The sequence below is a fragment of the Calliphora vicina genome, chromosome 3 (genome assembly GCF_958450345.1).
Source record: "Calliphora vicina chromosome 3, idCalVici1.1, whole genome shotgun sequence".
NCBI lineage: Eukaryota > Metazoa > Arthropoda > Insecta > Diptera > Calliphoridae > Calliphora > Calliphora vicina.
The window spans coordinates 124599094-124614462 of NC_088782.1; the positions used below are offsets into that span (position 1 = coordinate 124599094).

The 15369-nt window shown below is 31.0% G+C and overlaps 3 protein-coding genes across 3 annotated transcripts in view; 1 reads left to right on the plus strand and 2 right to left on the minus strand.

The window, feature by feature from the left end:
* Positions 1-15369, minus strand: part of LOC135954974 (uncharacterized) — a 52974-nt gene that overhangs the window by 17421 nt on the left and 20184 nt on the right. Inside the window, exon 2 of the mRNA XM_065505235.1 lies at positions 14779-14838. The gene's annotated coding sequence lies outside the window, so the exon portion shown is untranslated. The remainder of the gene's footprint in view (positions 1-14778; positions 14839-15369) is intronic.
* On the plus strand, positions 4419-5740 carry LOC135955036 (uncharacterized). The gene has a single exon (XM_065505312.1). The coding sequence runs from the start codon at positions 4452-4454 to the stop codon at positions 5469-5471; it is 1020 nt and encodes a 339-aa protein (XP_065361384.1). The 5' UTR covers positions 4419-4451; the 3' UTR covers positions 5472-5740.
* On the minus strand, positions 5564-6772 carry LOC135955035 (uncharacterized). The gene has a single exon (XM_065505311.1). It carries the CDS (start codon positions 6692-6694, stop codon positions 5663-5665), a length of 1032 nt encoding a protein of 343 aa, XP_065361383.1. The 5' UTR covers positions 6695-6772; the 3' UTR covers positions 5564-5662.

Consider the following 15369-nt stretch of genomic DNA (forward strand, 5'->3'; position numbering starts at 1 on the left):
AAATTAAGAATTTTTATTAATTTTTGTACTTTTTTTCCAAACCAATATATTCCCCTAGACTTATGGTAATGTTATTTAAATTTTCACACCAACAGAAATGGCCTTGCAAATTTTTTTTTTGTTTTCAATTTTGTTTATCACTCTTTATTTGATCCACATACAATGTAGATATTTCGTATCTAGTTTAATTCAACAAAACAAATTTATATAGTGTTACATAATTTGAGCTCAATTGTAAACAATATTTAATAAACTATAATTACACTGAAAAGAACAGAACTAGAACAGAACTAGAACAGAACTAGAACAGAACTAGAACAGAACTAGAACAGAACTAGAACAGAACTAGAACAGAACTAGAACAGAACTAGAACAGAACTAGAACAGAACTAGAACAGAACTAGAACAGAACTAGAACAGAACTAGAACAGAACTAGAACAGAACTAGAACAGAACTAGAACAGAACTAGAACAGAACTAGAACAGAACTAGAACAGAACTAGAACAGAACTAGAACAGAACTAGAACAGAACTAGAACAGAACTAGAACAGAACTAGAACAGAACTAGAACAGAACTAGAACAGAACTAGAACAGAACTAGAACAGAACTAGAACAGAACTAGAACAGAACTAGAACAGAACTAGAACAGAACTAGAACAGAACTAGAACAGAACTAGAACAGAACTAGAACAGAACTAGAACAGAACTAGAACAGAACTAGAACAGAACTAGAACAGAACTAGAACAGAACTAGAACAGAACTAGAACAGAACTAGAACAGAACTAGAACAGAACTAGAACAGAACTAGAACAGAACTAGAACAGAACTAGAACAGAACTAGAACAGAACTAGAACAGAACTAGAACAGAACTAGAACAGAACTAGAACAGAACTAGAACAGAACTAGAACAGAACTAGAACAGAACTAGAACAGAACTAGAACAGAACTAGAACAGAACTAGAACAGAACTAGAACAGAACTAGAACAGAACTAGAACAGAACTAGAACAGAACTAGAACAGAACTAGAACAGAACTAGAACAGAACTAGAACAGAACTAGAACAGAACTAGAACAGAACTAGAACAGAACTAGAACAGAACTAGAACAGAACTAGAACAGAACTAGAACAGAACTAGAACAGAACTAGAACAGAACTAGAACAGAACTAGAACAGAACTAGAACAGAACTAGAACAGAACTAGAACAGAACTAGAACAGAACTAGAACAGAACTAGAACAGAACTAGAACAGAACTAGAACAGAACTAGAACAGAACTAGAACAGAACTAGAACAGAACTAGAACAGAACTAGAACAGAACTAGAACAGAACTAGAACAGAACTAGAACAGAACTAGAACAGAACTAGAACAGAACTAGAACAGAACTAGAACAGAACTAGAACAGAACTAGAACAGAACTAGAACAGAACTAGAACAGAACTAGAACAGAACTAGAACAGAACTAGAACAGAACTAGAACAGAACTAGAACAGAACTAGAACAGAACTAGAACAGAACAGAAATTGAATTGAAATTGAACTTGACTCTTTCTCTCTGTGTATATTTTTTGTGTCTGAGTTCCATATAAAAAAATAGAATTGTGATGCTTAGCATATGATAAATAATTCTTATTGTACAGTATTTGTATGTGCATAAATATTTTTTTTTTTTGCACACACAATTTTATTCGTACTCTTAATAATACCCGTGTACCATATATGTACTGCTTATAAGTAGCATTTCAAGGTTAATATACTCAATGGAAACCTATTGTTTTCCTATTGTATCATTCAATTTTAAACATCTGCTACAGCATTCATTCATGTTAAACTGAATATAAACAAATAATACAAACTGGCATTAAATGTAATGAATATAATAATATAATAATTTTAATGCAATTTAAAAAATTTAATGCAATTCTTATTTATTTATGTATATTTTCAGTTCAGTTTCAAAACGACAACCTGTTTAAATTCGAATCAGCCGCAAACGTCCAACACCTACTCAAATGCTGGAACGAGTTCATAGTCGTAGAAATATTTGGGTTTTAGAGAAGAGATTTATGATGCTTCCCAAACAATTATCTCTAAGTTGGTTGGTTGCAACGGTAAAACTTTGTTAAGAGTTGGGAAATCAACTCATGAACTCAATTCTATTGGTGGTTGGTTGGTTTAAGTTTTATTTATACTTTTCTACTTTACAAACAAAATTTTGCAAAACTATTAATTCAAATTCGGAGTCTGTGGCTGTGTGTATGTTTGATTGTTTGATTGTTTATGGTCATGCAATCATGGTCATACATTCAAAGTTTTGATTTGTCTGAGTGTGTTTGTTTGTGTGTTGCAAAGATAAGTGTACTTGCAACATGAATGTTTTCTCAACCGGCAAATATTATAAACATAGAACAGCCAGCCAGCCACCACAACAACAACACCAATAAAATAACGTGTCGTTTTAATGCAAAATGTTGACGGTTCTGGTAATAGCTTCAACTTCTCGTTTGTATACTCATACAGTCGGGGACAAAAAGTTAGTAAAGTTTAAAAAAAAAACAGAAATTTAATAAGTAATCAAGCAGTTTATACATTTTATTCCTCCAATCCAAAATTCCAAAATTCAATTTAAAATGTTTTTTTTCTTGTTTCTAAACTTTTGTTCTTCACTGTACTTCCAATTCTGTGTTTATTTGTAGTAGTTTCGCATGTTAAGTGCAGATAGTTAAGCCGGCTTTAAGTCAGTAACTTGTTTTTTTAAGTTCGAGTACATGTAACTGTCTATTTCAAAGTGTCTAGTTAGAAAGAAACTTAATACCGTTGCAATACATATCATTTAATTTATTTGCATGACAGGCAATCACTTTTTGTATAAAAAAAATCGCGAACTTTTAAAAGTTTTAAAACTAGTTGAGAAATGAGGAGAATTCAAAAATAAACAAAAAATTCTGTTTAAAATTTTATTAATAGTTTCTTCCCAGATCTTCTAATACTGAAAGAGTTTATAGTCCTAGGAAAAACTGAGTTTAAACAGAACTCGAACCTGAACCAGAACCTGAACAAGAACCTGAACTGATCTAGAACTGAACTAGAACTGAACTAGAACTGAACTAGAACTGAACTAGAACTGAACTAGAACTGAACTAGAACTGAACTAGAACTGAACTAGAACTGAACTAGAACTGAACTAGAACTGAACTAGAACTGAACTAGAACTGAACTAGAACTGAACTAGAACTGAACTAGAACTGAACTAGAACTGAACTAGAACTGAACTAGAACTGAACTAGAACTGAACTAGAACTGAACTAGAACTGAACTAGAACTGAACTAGAACTGAACTAGAACTGAACTAGAACTGAACTAGAACTGAACTAGAACTGAACTAGAACTGAACTAGAACTGAACTAGAACTGAACTAGAACTGAACTAGAACTGAACTAGAACTGAACTAGAACTGAACTAGAACTGAACTAGAACTGAACTAGAACTGAACTAGAACTGAACTAGAACTGAACTAGAACTGAACTAGAACTGAACTAGAACTGAACTAGAACTGAACTAGAACTGAACTAGAACTGAACTAGAACTGAACTAGAACTGAACTAGAACTGAACTAGAACTAGAACTGAACTAGAACTGAACTAGAACTGAACTAGAACTGAACTAGAACTGAACTAGAACTGAACTAGAACTGAACTAGAACTGAACTAGAACTGAACTAGAACTGAACTAGAACTGAACTAGAACTGAACTAGAACTGAACTAGAACTGAACTAGAACTGAACTAGAACTGAACTAGAACTGAACTAGAACTGAACTAGAACTGAACTAGAACTGAACTAGAACTGAACTAGAACTGAACTAGAACTGAACTAGAACTGAACTAGAACTGAACTAGAACTGAACTAGAACTGAACTAGAACTGAACTAGAACTGAACTAGAACTGAACTAGAACTGAACTAGAACTGAACTAGAACTGAACTAGAACTGAACTAGAACTGAACTAGAACTGAACTAGAACTGAACTAGAACTGAACTAGAACTGAACTAGAACTAAACTAGAACTGAACTAGAACTGAACTAGAATTGAACTAGAACTGAACTAGAACTGAACTAGAACTGAACTAGAACTGAACTTGAACTGAACTAGAACTGAACTAGAACTGAACTAGAACTGAACTAGAACTAGAACTGAACTAGAACTGAACTAGAACTGAACTAGGACTGAACTAGAACTGAACTAAAATTGATCTAGAACTGAACTGAAATCTTAATTTTCAATCCCTGTTTTCATTCCAGTTGCTATTTGAATTCAGTACAATTTATTACGTTTCATTTTCAAATGATTTCTGTGTAGTTTAAACAATGTTATTTTTCGAATTTCAAGAAAATTTTTAGTATTTAAATCCAAATTATAGGTTTTTTATCCAAATTTCTCTTAACAAAATGTGGAGCTCTTTGCGCACAATGTCCCACTTTGGCGTCACTGTAGAAATGTGTAAAATTTGCATTTTGGGAGCAAATGGTGGCATAGGACGGCATTTAGCTCTCAATTTGAAACTCAATAAATATGTTACCGATCTGGCGCTCTACGATATCGTTAGTTGTAATGGCATTCGAGAGGATTTATCACATATTGATACGAACAGCCGAATAACTGACCATTCTGGTGGTGAAAAAGCTTTAATTGATTCCTTGAAATGCAGCAATATTGTGGTAGTATTGGCTGGTCAGGCTCATTCCCCCAAATTTAATTCCAGAGAGGCCATGTTCGATGCCAATGCAGAATTGATGTTAAATTTTATGAATGCAATAGCAAAGGCCTGTCCTCACAATATGCCTTTTATACACATCGTTACAAATCCGGTCAATGCTTTGGTGCCTTTATGTGCGGAGTACTTGAAGAATCTGGGTTTCTACAATCCCCGTAGGCTAATTGGCTCCACTTCGGTTGACTCAATGCGAGCATGCACCTTTCTGGGCCAGTTGGTGGACTGTGATCCTTCAAAGCTTATAGTACCTGTGGTGGGAGGTCATTCTGCCGGCAGTATTACGCCTTTGGTTTCACAAAGTAAACCCTCATTTGGATTGAATGCCAAAGACCAGCAGCAACTAGAAGATCGTATTGTTCATGGTGCGGGAGAAGTGGTTCAAGCTAAAAACTCTCATGGGGCAGCTCAATTGGCGATGGGCCACTGTGTGGCTAAATTTTGCAATTCAATATGTCGTGCCATTTATGGTGCACAAAATGTGGTTGAGGTGGGTTATGTGCCGTCTGATGTAAATGAGTTGGCATTTTTCGCCTGTAATTTCTCTGTGGATAGCGAAGGTATCAAGGAGTGTCACAGGCTGCCGCCCATGTCGGAATATGAAACTGAACTTTATTGTAAAGCGGTTAAGGATGTGCAGAACAATATCGACAATGCCAAAGAGTTTTTAAGGAAATATAAAAAGGAGAAAACTTAAATTCAAATTTTAAAACTAATAAGGATCCAGAATTGGAAACTGAGTCAAGATTTTGAATGAATATTTCAGAAAACAAGCGTTAAATCTTTTTAGTTAAAAAAATGTTTATTAATTTTTGTATTAATTAAAACAAAATTAGATTAGTTACAATTTAAAATACCCATAAATTATTCAGAAAATTGTTAATCTCCTCATTTCTGATCCTTCTTACTCTTAGCATATTGTATGCCCTGCTCTATGCTCTCTTTTAGCTCGGGTATGGCCTTCGTTAGCAACTCCTTTTCATAGTCACTCATAGTGGGCAGTTTGTGGAACTCTTTAATGCCGTCTTTACCTAAATCAACATTTGAGGAGAAAAATTTCACATCCGGTAATACCTGGGACTCTACATAAGCCACATCGGACACACCCGATTTACCCTCCATGGCTTTTAAAAGGGAATTACAAAAGGTAGAGGCCACATAAGCCATAGAAAGCTGGGCAGATTCTTTGCCTCCCTTGGCCTTAACCACAGCAGCACCAGCATTTCTTATGCGTTCATAAATTACCTGCAGTTCCTCTTGATCTCCTTGAACAGCCGGACTGACCGTGGATAATAATGGAACTATGGTGTTACTGGAGTGACCACCAATAACATTAACCTTTACTTTAGCTGGATCTATAATCAAATGATCTCCTATAAAAGTGCGTGCCCTCATGGTATCCAATTTAGTTATGCCGAATAACTTCTTTGCATCATAGGCATTCAATTGTTTTAAGGTCTCCGCCGCCAAGGGTATCAAAGCATTAATAGGATTCGTTATGATGGCCAGAATAGCCTCAGGACAAACTTTGGCCTTTAGGGCGGTAACATTATAAATAAGTTCCTTATTTGCCTCGAATAAGGCAGCTCTTGTAGTCTTATCGGAACGTGCCACCCCGGCAGCCACCACTACCAAATTACTGCATTCCAAAGACTTTTCCATATTCTCAACACCCGTAAATGATTTGACACCCGAGAAAGTATCAATATGGGAAACATCTGCTGCTATGCCGGCCGTATTCTTGATGTCCATCAGAACCAAATCTGTAACCAAACGATCGGCTTTAATAAGCATGGCCAAGGCTTGGCCTATGCCACCTGCAGAACCTATAACCGTCACACGATGTAGCCGGAAATTTGAAGTGGAAAAAAGGCGTTTGTTTTGAGTTTGGCTGAGAGTTTTGTAGAATTGTCTTAGCATGTTTGCAAGGAGATTTCACAGATGTCGCACAAGTCTGTTAATTGATTTTTGTATTTCGAAAGCCAAATAAAAATGTATTTGATAAAATTAGAATTCTTTATTAATGTCAAAATAATGTAACGAAAAATAAAAACCACAAAATATACGGAAATGAAAAGAGGGACAAATATATTTATAGTTTAGTTAGAGTTCTAGTTCAGTTCTAGTTCAGTTCTAGTTCAGTTCTAGTTCAGTTCTAGTTCAGTTCTAGTTCAGTTCTAGTTCAGTTCTAGTTCTAGTTCAGTTCTAGTTCAGTTCTAGTTCAGTTCTAGTTCAGTTCTAGTTCAGTTCTAGTTCTAGTTCAGTTCTAGTTCAGTTCTAGTTCAGTTCTAGTTCAGTTCTAGTTCAGTTCTAGTTCAGTTCTAGTTCAGTTCTAGTTCAGTTCTAGTTCAGTTCTTGTTCAGTTCTAGTTCAGTTCTAGTTCAGTTCTAGTTCAGTTCTAGTTCAGTTCTAGTTCAGTTCTAGTTCAGTTCTAGTTCAGTTCTAGTTCAGTTCTAGTTCAGTTCTAGTTCAGTTCTAGTTCAGTTCTAGTTCAGTTCTAGTTCAGTTCTAGTTCAGTTCTAGTTCAGTTCTAGTTCAGTTCTAGTTCAGTTCTAGTTCAGTTCTAGTTCAGTTCTAGTTCAGTTCTAGTTCAGTTCTAGTTCAGTTCTAGTTCAGTTCTAGTTCAGTTCTAGTTCAGTTCTAGTTCAGTTCTAGTTCAGTTCTAGTTCAGTTCTAGTTCAGTTCTAGTTCAGTTCTAGTTCAGTTCTAGTTCAGTTCTAGTTCAGTTCTAGTTCAGTTCTAGTTCAGTTCTAGTTCAGTTCTAGTTCAGTTCTAGTTCAGTTCTAGTTCAGTTCTAGTTCAGTTCTAGTTCAGTTCTAGTTCAGTTCTAGTTCAGTTCTAGTTCAGTTCTAGTTCAGTTCTAGTTCAGTTCTAGTTCAGTTCTAGTTCAGTTCTAGTTCAGTTCTAGTTCAGTTCTAGTTCAGTTCTAGTTCAGTTCTAGTTCAGTTCTAGTTCAGTTCTAGTTCAGTTCAGTTCTGGCTTTTGCTTTAAGCTCGATTAAACTTTATTTCTTACTGAAGAGCGTAAACCTTAATAAAACCTTTGGAGTCTACTTTAAAACTGGTTTAAAATCTAGTTGATTTCCATGTAATTTTACAAATAACCCCTAATTAAAAAGTAATAAAAGACATAAAAAACATAATTTTATGATGTTCCCTTTAAAAAATTAATTTAATTTAATTATTTCTTTCCAACAAATTCCTTATTTACAAAGTTCAATGTCAATAACCCATGAGCTGCGGCAAGAGAGAGACAGAGAGAGAGAGAGAAATAGACTCATTAACAATTAAACCACAATAAAGTTCGCAATTAACATAAAACCCAAGATCAATATTCATACACTTCACAGAATTGCTAACTAACTAACTATTTATGTACATTATTATTACAATTACGTAGCTGTTTTTTATAGCTTTGCCATTAGTTTATTATGTGGTTTAATTATGTTGATTTAAAGAAAAGAAACAACAAATAAAATAGATGAAAAACAAAATGACAAAAGACACATTCTTTAACTTAAGTTCAATGAGTTTTTAATTGAAATTATAGTATGAAAGCGGTATTCCAGTTAATTATGACAATTATATTACGATTTGTGGAAAAAAAATGTCAAACTTAAGTTGAAAAAAAAAAGAAAATAATTGAAAAGTAAAGATCAAGAGTCAAGAGATAATATTAAACTAGGTTTAAACATAGTTTATTACAGGCAGCTTTAAAATGTTTAAAACAAAGTTTAAACTAAAGTTATGAGAAAATATTAAACTAGGTTTAACTATAGTTTATTTTTGAGTAAACTTACTTATAAAACGATCTTAAACCAGGTTTAATTTTCACTAAACTTGTGAAAAATATTAAAGTTAAAATAGTTCTGATTCATGAGATTGTTGCCAATTGTGAATCTATGCTTTTTTAGTTAAAACTAACCAGCTTAAACTCTTTTTAATCGTTTGATTTGCTAGATTTTAACTATATTTAAACTTACAGTTACTTCCTCATTATTAATGTGGCCAAATACCGGAAAACTATAACAATTTAATGCATCTTTAGAAAGACAGACAGACAGACAGCCAGCCAGAAAAGAAAAACAAATGTTTATTTGTTTTTAAAATTTAAACACTGTGAAAAACTTTCACCTATTATTTTTTTTCTGTATTATGTGTTCGTCAATTTGTTAAGGTTTTCGTTTATATTTTTTTCTATTTTCTTACCAACAAAACCTTAATGCTAATTAGTTTAGCATTTAACAACCAACCACAAGTGAAGCTAGCTACAAATGAAAGTTTTAAAGATTTCAAATGATTTGTATTTCCTCTTCTAATGTTTCCATGTATTTTTCTTAGTTTACCTGCCCCACAAAATTGATAAAATAAATTTCTAAGCCAAAGTTGTAACATTTAAAACAAAACCATTGTTGAGGTCTCCAGCCAACTCCAACTCTAGCTATTTCTTCTTCCCAGCTTCATTTACATCATGAGTTTTAAACTCAAATTATTTGTTTTGTTTTCTTTGTTATTCTTGTAGATTTTAACTCTTCTAAACAACTAAATCAACATACATATGTACAAACAATTCGTTCTGTCTGTCAGCCAGAGGCAGTCCGTCTTAAGCCAAACAACCAACCATTCATTCCATTCATCCAACCACTGCAACAATTGTGCATGGAGACTGACCTACATTTTCTTCTATTTTTTTCATTCCCCAATAGTCGTCATCATATTAACGTAATATTACACAAATGTAAAGACAACAATTATATTGGAGAGGAGCTGGAATACAAAAGAAACTCAAAACTCACGTAAAATTTGTTTATATTGCAGTTGTCGTCGGTCGGTGGGGGTCGGTCGGTCGGTCGTCATCATCATTATTATTGTGTTGTTTTTACTATTAGGAATGACATTTTAAAATGGTCTCACTCAAATAAAAGAGTTGTTGTCATTTTCTAATTGTATGTCATTTGGGTACATAATGAATATTAAATATATACTACACATGTCTTTTTCAAAAATATAGAGGGTTTAAACAAGAGCTGTTTTAATACAAATATCAAAATTCTAAGTAGATGTTAGTGTAAAACACTCTGCTCTTCAAAATACCAACTGGAAATTAATAAGATTTTCCCAAAGTATCATTTATTGTCCTAAGTAGTTTGGTATTGAAAATCAGCAAAATCGTTCAAGTCAAGAAAAAGTTATGAAGCAAAATATAAGTTCCCCTCCAAAAAAAAAAACATATTTTTCTTTTAAAGCTTAATTATTTTGGTTGTAGATAATTCGTCATAATTTATCACATATTACTAATGAAATTCTAAGTGTTTTTAGCTTTGACCTTCTGTGTGTGTGTGTAAATCACCTTTACGTTCAAAATACCCAATGGAAATTAATAAGATTTACCCAAAATATTAGTTATTGTTCTAAGCTGGCTGCTATTGAAAATCAGCAAAATCTGAGCAATACGAAATAAGTTATGAATAAAAATGTAAGACCAACCTAAAAAAAAAACGGGATTTACAATAAATGTATCATGGTTTTTGTTTTTAATAACTTATATGTCATTTTGAAGTGAACATATCTGTCATTTATTCTCACTTAGTTATTGAACATTATAGTGAAAACAACAGAGTTTTTTTTTGCTTCGAAAAGGTCGAATTTTGTAACAACAAAGCGTCATATGCGGCTAGTTTTGCTTTAATTTGAAGCGAGCATTAGCCGCCAGGCATGAAACCGTAATATTCCGTAATGACAACGCTCGGCCTCACCCGTTTTATAGTCCAGATCGTGACCCGTCCGAATACTATTTGCTTCGATAGAAGCAGAACGCTCTCTCTATAATACGCTTCACTTTGGAACAGAATATACGAAATTGGTTTGATTTGTTCTTTGCTTCAGAAGATGAGCAGTTCCAATGGCCCATACTTTGAATAAATTTATATTGTACTAATGTTTCAATTAATTTTTATACCCTTCACCTTCGTGCGAAGGGTATACATATATAAGTTTGTCAAACCGTTTGTAATTTCCATAATATAATTTTCCGACCCTATAAAGTATTTATATTCTGGAGCCTTAGAGCTAGCGGAGTCGATTAAGCCATGTCCATCTGTCTGTTGAAATCAATTTTCTGAAGATACCCCAAATATATTCGGGATCTAAATATTCAATAATTTTCTGTTAGACATGCTTTCGAGAAGTTTCCTATTCAAAATCAACAAAATCGGTCCACAAATTGCTGAGATATGAGGGAAAAACCAGGACAACCTCGATTTTTTACCTATTTTTTACCTATATCTGGATTACTAAGTCATTAATATAGACAATATGGATATTTAATGATAGATATTTCAAAGATCTTTGCAACGACGTATATAAGACCATAGTAAGTTAGACCTACAATGGGTCATAAATCGAAAAAAATATTTTTTTGAACCCGATTTTTTTTTCACCAAACAAAAATTTAAAAAAAAAATTTTAAATTTAAAAAAATTAAAAATTTAACAAAAACAAATTTTTAAAATTTAAAAAAATTTAATTTTTAAAATATAAAAACAATTTAAAAAAAAAATGAAAAAACAACTGGAAAAAAAAAATTTTGTTTACCTAAAAATATTTAAAATTTGTATTTTGAAGTATAATTTGGTGAAGGGTATATAAGATTCGGCACAGCCGAACAAGCTCTCTTACTTGTTGGTATAAAAAATTTGCTGGGAAAAAAAATAACATTTTGGTGACAAATAAATTTATTTTGAAAAAAAATATGACGATGACATCGCCAGCCCAAAATCCAAGCCAACAGTGACTTTTTTGTAATAAATCGGAAAAAAAATTTTTAAACCGATTTTTTTTTCACCAAAAAAATTAAAAAACAAAAAAATTTAAAAAAAAAATTTTAAAAAATTTGTTTAGAATTTAAAATAACAAGCACGTGCTGTTGAACGCCATATTCGTCCATCCGGATTTGGCAAAACAAACTGAATAAATGACAGCCAATTTGAAATAGCTTCAACAATATGCCCGCTATCAACTGTCAAAGTTCGAAAGTCCCTATTGGAAGTCCCTTGAAATATTGTTTTCAACAAACATTTTTATTTATATTGAAATTGAACAGCATATCTACTTTTACCACACCCTGTTAAATTCATTCACATAAAACACATTTTTCCTATTTACATACTACGCACAATAAAATTGTATGTGGTTTTTATTGGGTGCACAATTTTCTAAAAAAAAATAAACCTACGACTATTGTCATACATATGAGTATTTATACAAACAATTATTATTTAACTGTGTAAAAATATAAATTAATAATAAGACAAAGAGATTATTAAATACTGCTGTGTATTTATTTTAGTTAATTTGCCATAAATATCTTACAAATTAAAAACAAATAATATACAATTGAAAAATCCCTAATGTTTTTTTTTTAAATTTAAAAAATTAAAACAAAATTCTCTGCCTACAATTTAAATTGTTTTTAGGTTATTTTTAAAACTGTATGGATAGGCATTAATATGGAAATTCCTTTTAGAAAAAAAGGGTCATTGACTGTCATTTATTTAAAAAAATAATAATAATAATAAAAAATCCGCAAAATAAAAATTGTATCTAAAAGCAGAACCATAATGCAACCAAATACTCAAATACTAATACATTTTTAATCGATATAGAAACAAAAAAAAATAACAACGTCAACATTAACCAACCAAACAAGTTTAGTTTGACTTTTTATAGGCCTTGTCTCTCATTTTGTCACTGTGATCTGGCAACAATATTTGTTTGTTTACAATCAATGCACAAACTCAAACACACTCACTCTCGTACTCACGATCAAATGACAAGAATGCAGTTGTATAGTAGGCCTGCCAGGTTTTTTTTTGTTTTCATTTTATAAAATTTTTTATTTATTTTATTTATTTATTTGTTATATGAGTTTTTGATTTCGTTGAATAACTTTTTTAATGTTACCGGTTTGTATTTTTCAGCTTTTTTTTCCTACTCTCTCAATTTTTAAATAATAAACGTAACATTTTATCAGCAACAACGACGTAGTGCCTGCCATTGATGGCATGGCCTGACATGTGGGCTGGGTTTTTAACACATATAGAATAGTTGTACAAACGTTATAAACAATTAAATGTTGGAAATTTTTATGTGTAACCATTTGATTTGTGGCAATTGGAAATATTGGTTAGAGAAAAATATTGTGTGACCAACTGATCAACTTTGTTGTAAATATTGCTTATTTTTAAACTAACGTTTTAACACGTAAGTTTTACATTTGAATGAAGATCATGACAACAAAAATAGCTTACTCAAAAATAACAGACATTTTAATTAATTTTTAATTTTAATCTGAATACGTAATGTTATGTAGTTTGATATTGTTAATCAAGAATATTTGGCGAAATCAAAACTTAACAGTGGTAAACAATAACTACCGAGAACATTTCACCATATTGTTGTATAATACGACATCAACATCAACATGCTATTAATGATGTATAACAGTATTTTCTATACAAAATATTGTGTATAACAGAATTCTCTATAGAAAATTTTGTGTATAACAGTATTTTCTTTAGAAAATCTTGTGTATAACAGTATTTTTCTATACAAAATATTGTGTATAACAGAATTCTCTATAGAATATCTTGTGTATAACAGTATTTTCTATAAAAAAATCTTGTGTATAACAGTATTTTCTGTAGAAAATCGTGTGTATAACAGTATTTTCTGTAGAAAATCGTGTGTATAACAGTATTTTCTATAGAAAATATCGTGTATAACAGTATTTTCTATAGAAAATATCGTGTATAACAGTATTTTCTGTAGAAAATCGTGTGTATAACAGTATTTTCTGTAGAAAATCGTGTGTATAACAGTATTTTCTATAGAAAATATCGTGTATAACAGTATTTTCTATAGAAAATATCGTGTATAACAGTATTTTCTATAGAAAATATCGTGTATAACAGTATTTTCTATAGAAAATATCGTGTATAACAGTATTTTCTATAGAAAATATCGTTTATAACAGTATTTTCTATAGAAAATATCATGTATAAGAGTATTTTCTATAGAAAATCTTGTGTATAACATGATTTTCTATAGAAAATCTTGTGTATAACAGTATTTTCTACAGAAAATCTTGTGAATAACAGTATTTTCTATAGAAAATCTCGTGTATAACAGTATTTTCTGTAGAAAATAGTGTGTATAACAGTATTTTCTATAGAAAATAGTGTGTATAACAGTATTTTCTGTAGAAAATATTGTGTATAACAGTATTTGCTGTAGAAAATAGTGTGTATAACAGTATTTGCTGTAGAAAATAGTGTGTATAACAGTATTTGCTGTAGGAATTCTTGTCTGAAGAAAATCTTGTGTATAACAGTATTTTCTATAGAAAATCTTCTGTATAAGAGAATTCTATATAGAAAATCTTGTGTATAACAGTATTGTCTGTAGAAAATCTTGTGTATAACAGTATTTTCTATAGAAAATCTCGTGTATAACAGTATTTTCTGTAGAAATTCGTGTGTATAACAGTATTTTCTATAGAAAAGCTTCTGTATAACAGAATTCTCTATAGAAAATCTTGTGTATAACAGTATTATCTGCAGAAAATCTTGTCTATAACTGCATTTTCTATAGAAAATCTTGGGAATAACAGTATTTTTTATAGAAAATCTTCTGTATAATAGAATTCTCTATAGAAAATCTTGTGTACAACAGTATTTTCTTTGGATAATCTTGTATAACAGTATTTTCTATAGAAAATCTTGTGTATACCAGATTTCTATATCGAAAATGTTGTTGTGTATAGCTAATCTTGTATAACAGTATTTTGTATAGAAAATCTTCAGTATACCAGTATTTTGTATAGAAAATCTGATGTGTAACTTTTATTTTAATAATCAAACATTTTTGAAACAAGAACCATTAAAAAATCTTTATATAATATCGAATACATCTTGAAAATATCTTAAATATCTGAATAAAACTTACCTAATAATTTATTATCACGTGTTAATTAGAAGTCAATTTAATTTGCTGGTTAATTGTGTCCTGAAAAATAAAGAAATATGTATTAGTTATTGATTTATGATTTCATTATTCAGTTAAACCTAGTTTAAACTTGACATAATGTTATTCAATTTCATATAAAAGTAAAAAGAAAAACGTAAAAGAAATCTGCAATCATTTTGTGTTTTCTTTCTACTTTCAAAATGCATAAACTTTTACTATTAAAAAGTTTATTTTAAATTAATTAAAAATTTAATTTTGTATAAATTTCACTAAAAACTATTACTGTAACGTACTAACAATTTAAATTATATTTGAAAATACTTTAATATTTTTGTAGTGATTAAAAAAAGAGAATAAACCATAGATTTGAAAACTAAGCTGCCACTTTGTTTTTAAAGGATTTTATAGAGAAAAACCCTGGAAAATCATGCAAAAAAAGAAATTTTTAAAACACAAAAGTTGATCGGTTGTTCCGAATATACCCTTCAAATATAACCATAAACAAACATTTTTTTTAATTTCAACATTTTTCTGAAAAAAATATTTTTTTTTAATTTTTTAAAAATTTTT

Excerpts from the sequence above, each read along its gene's own strand:
- LOC135955036 (XM_065505312.1), top strand. The coding sequence starts at position 4,452 with ATGTGGAGCTCTTTGCGCACAATGTCCCACTTTGGCGTCACTGTAGAA.
- LOC135955035 (XM_065505311.1), bottom strand. The coding sequence starts at position 6,694 with ATGCTAAGACAATTCTACAAAACTCTCAGCCAAACTCAAAACAAACGC.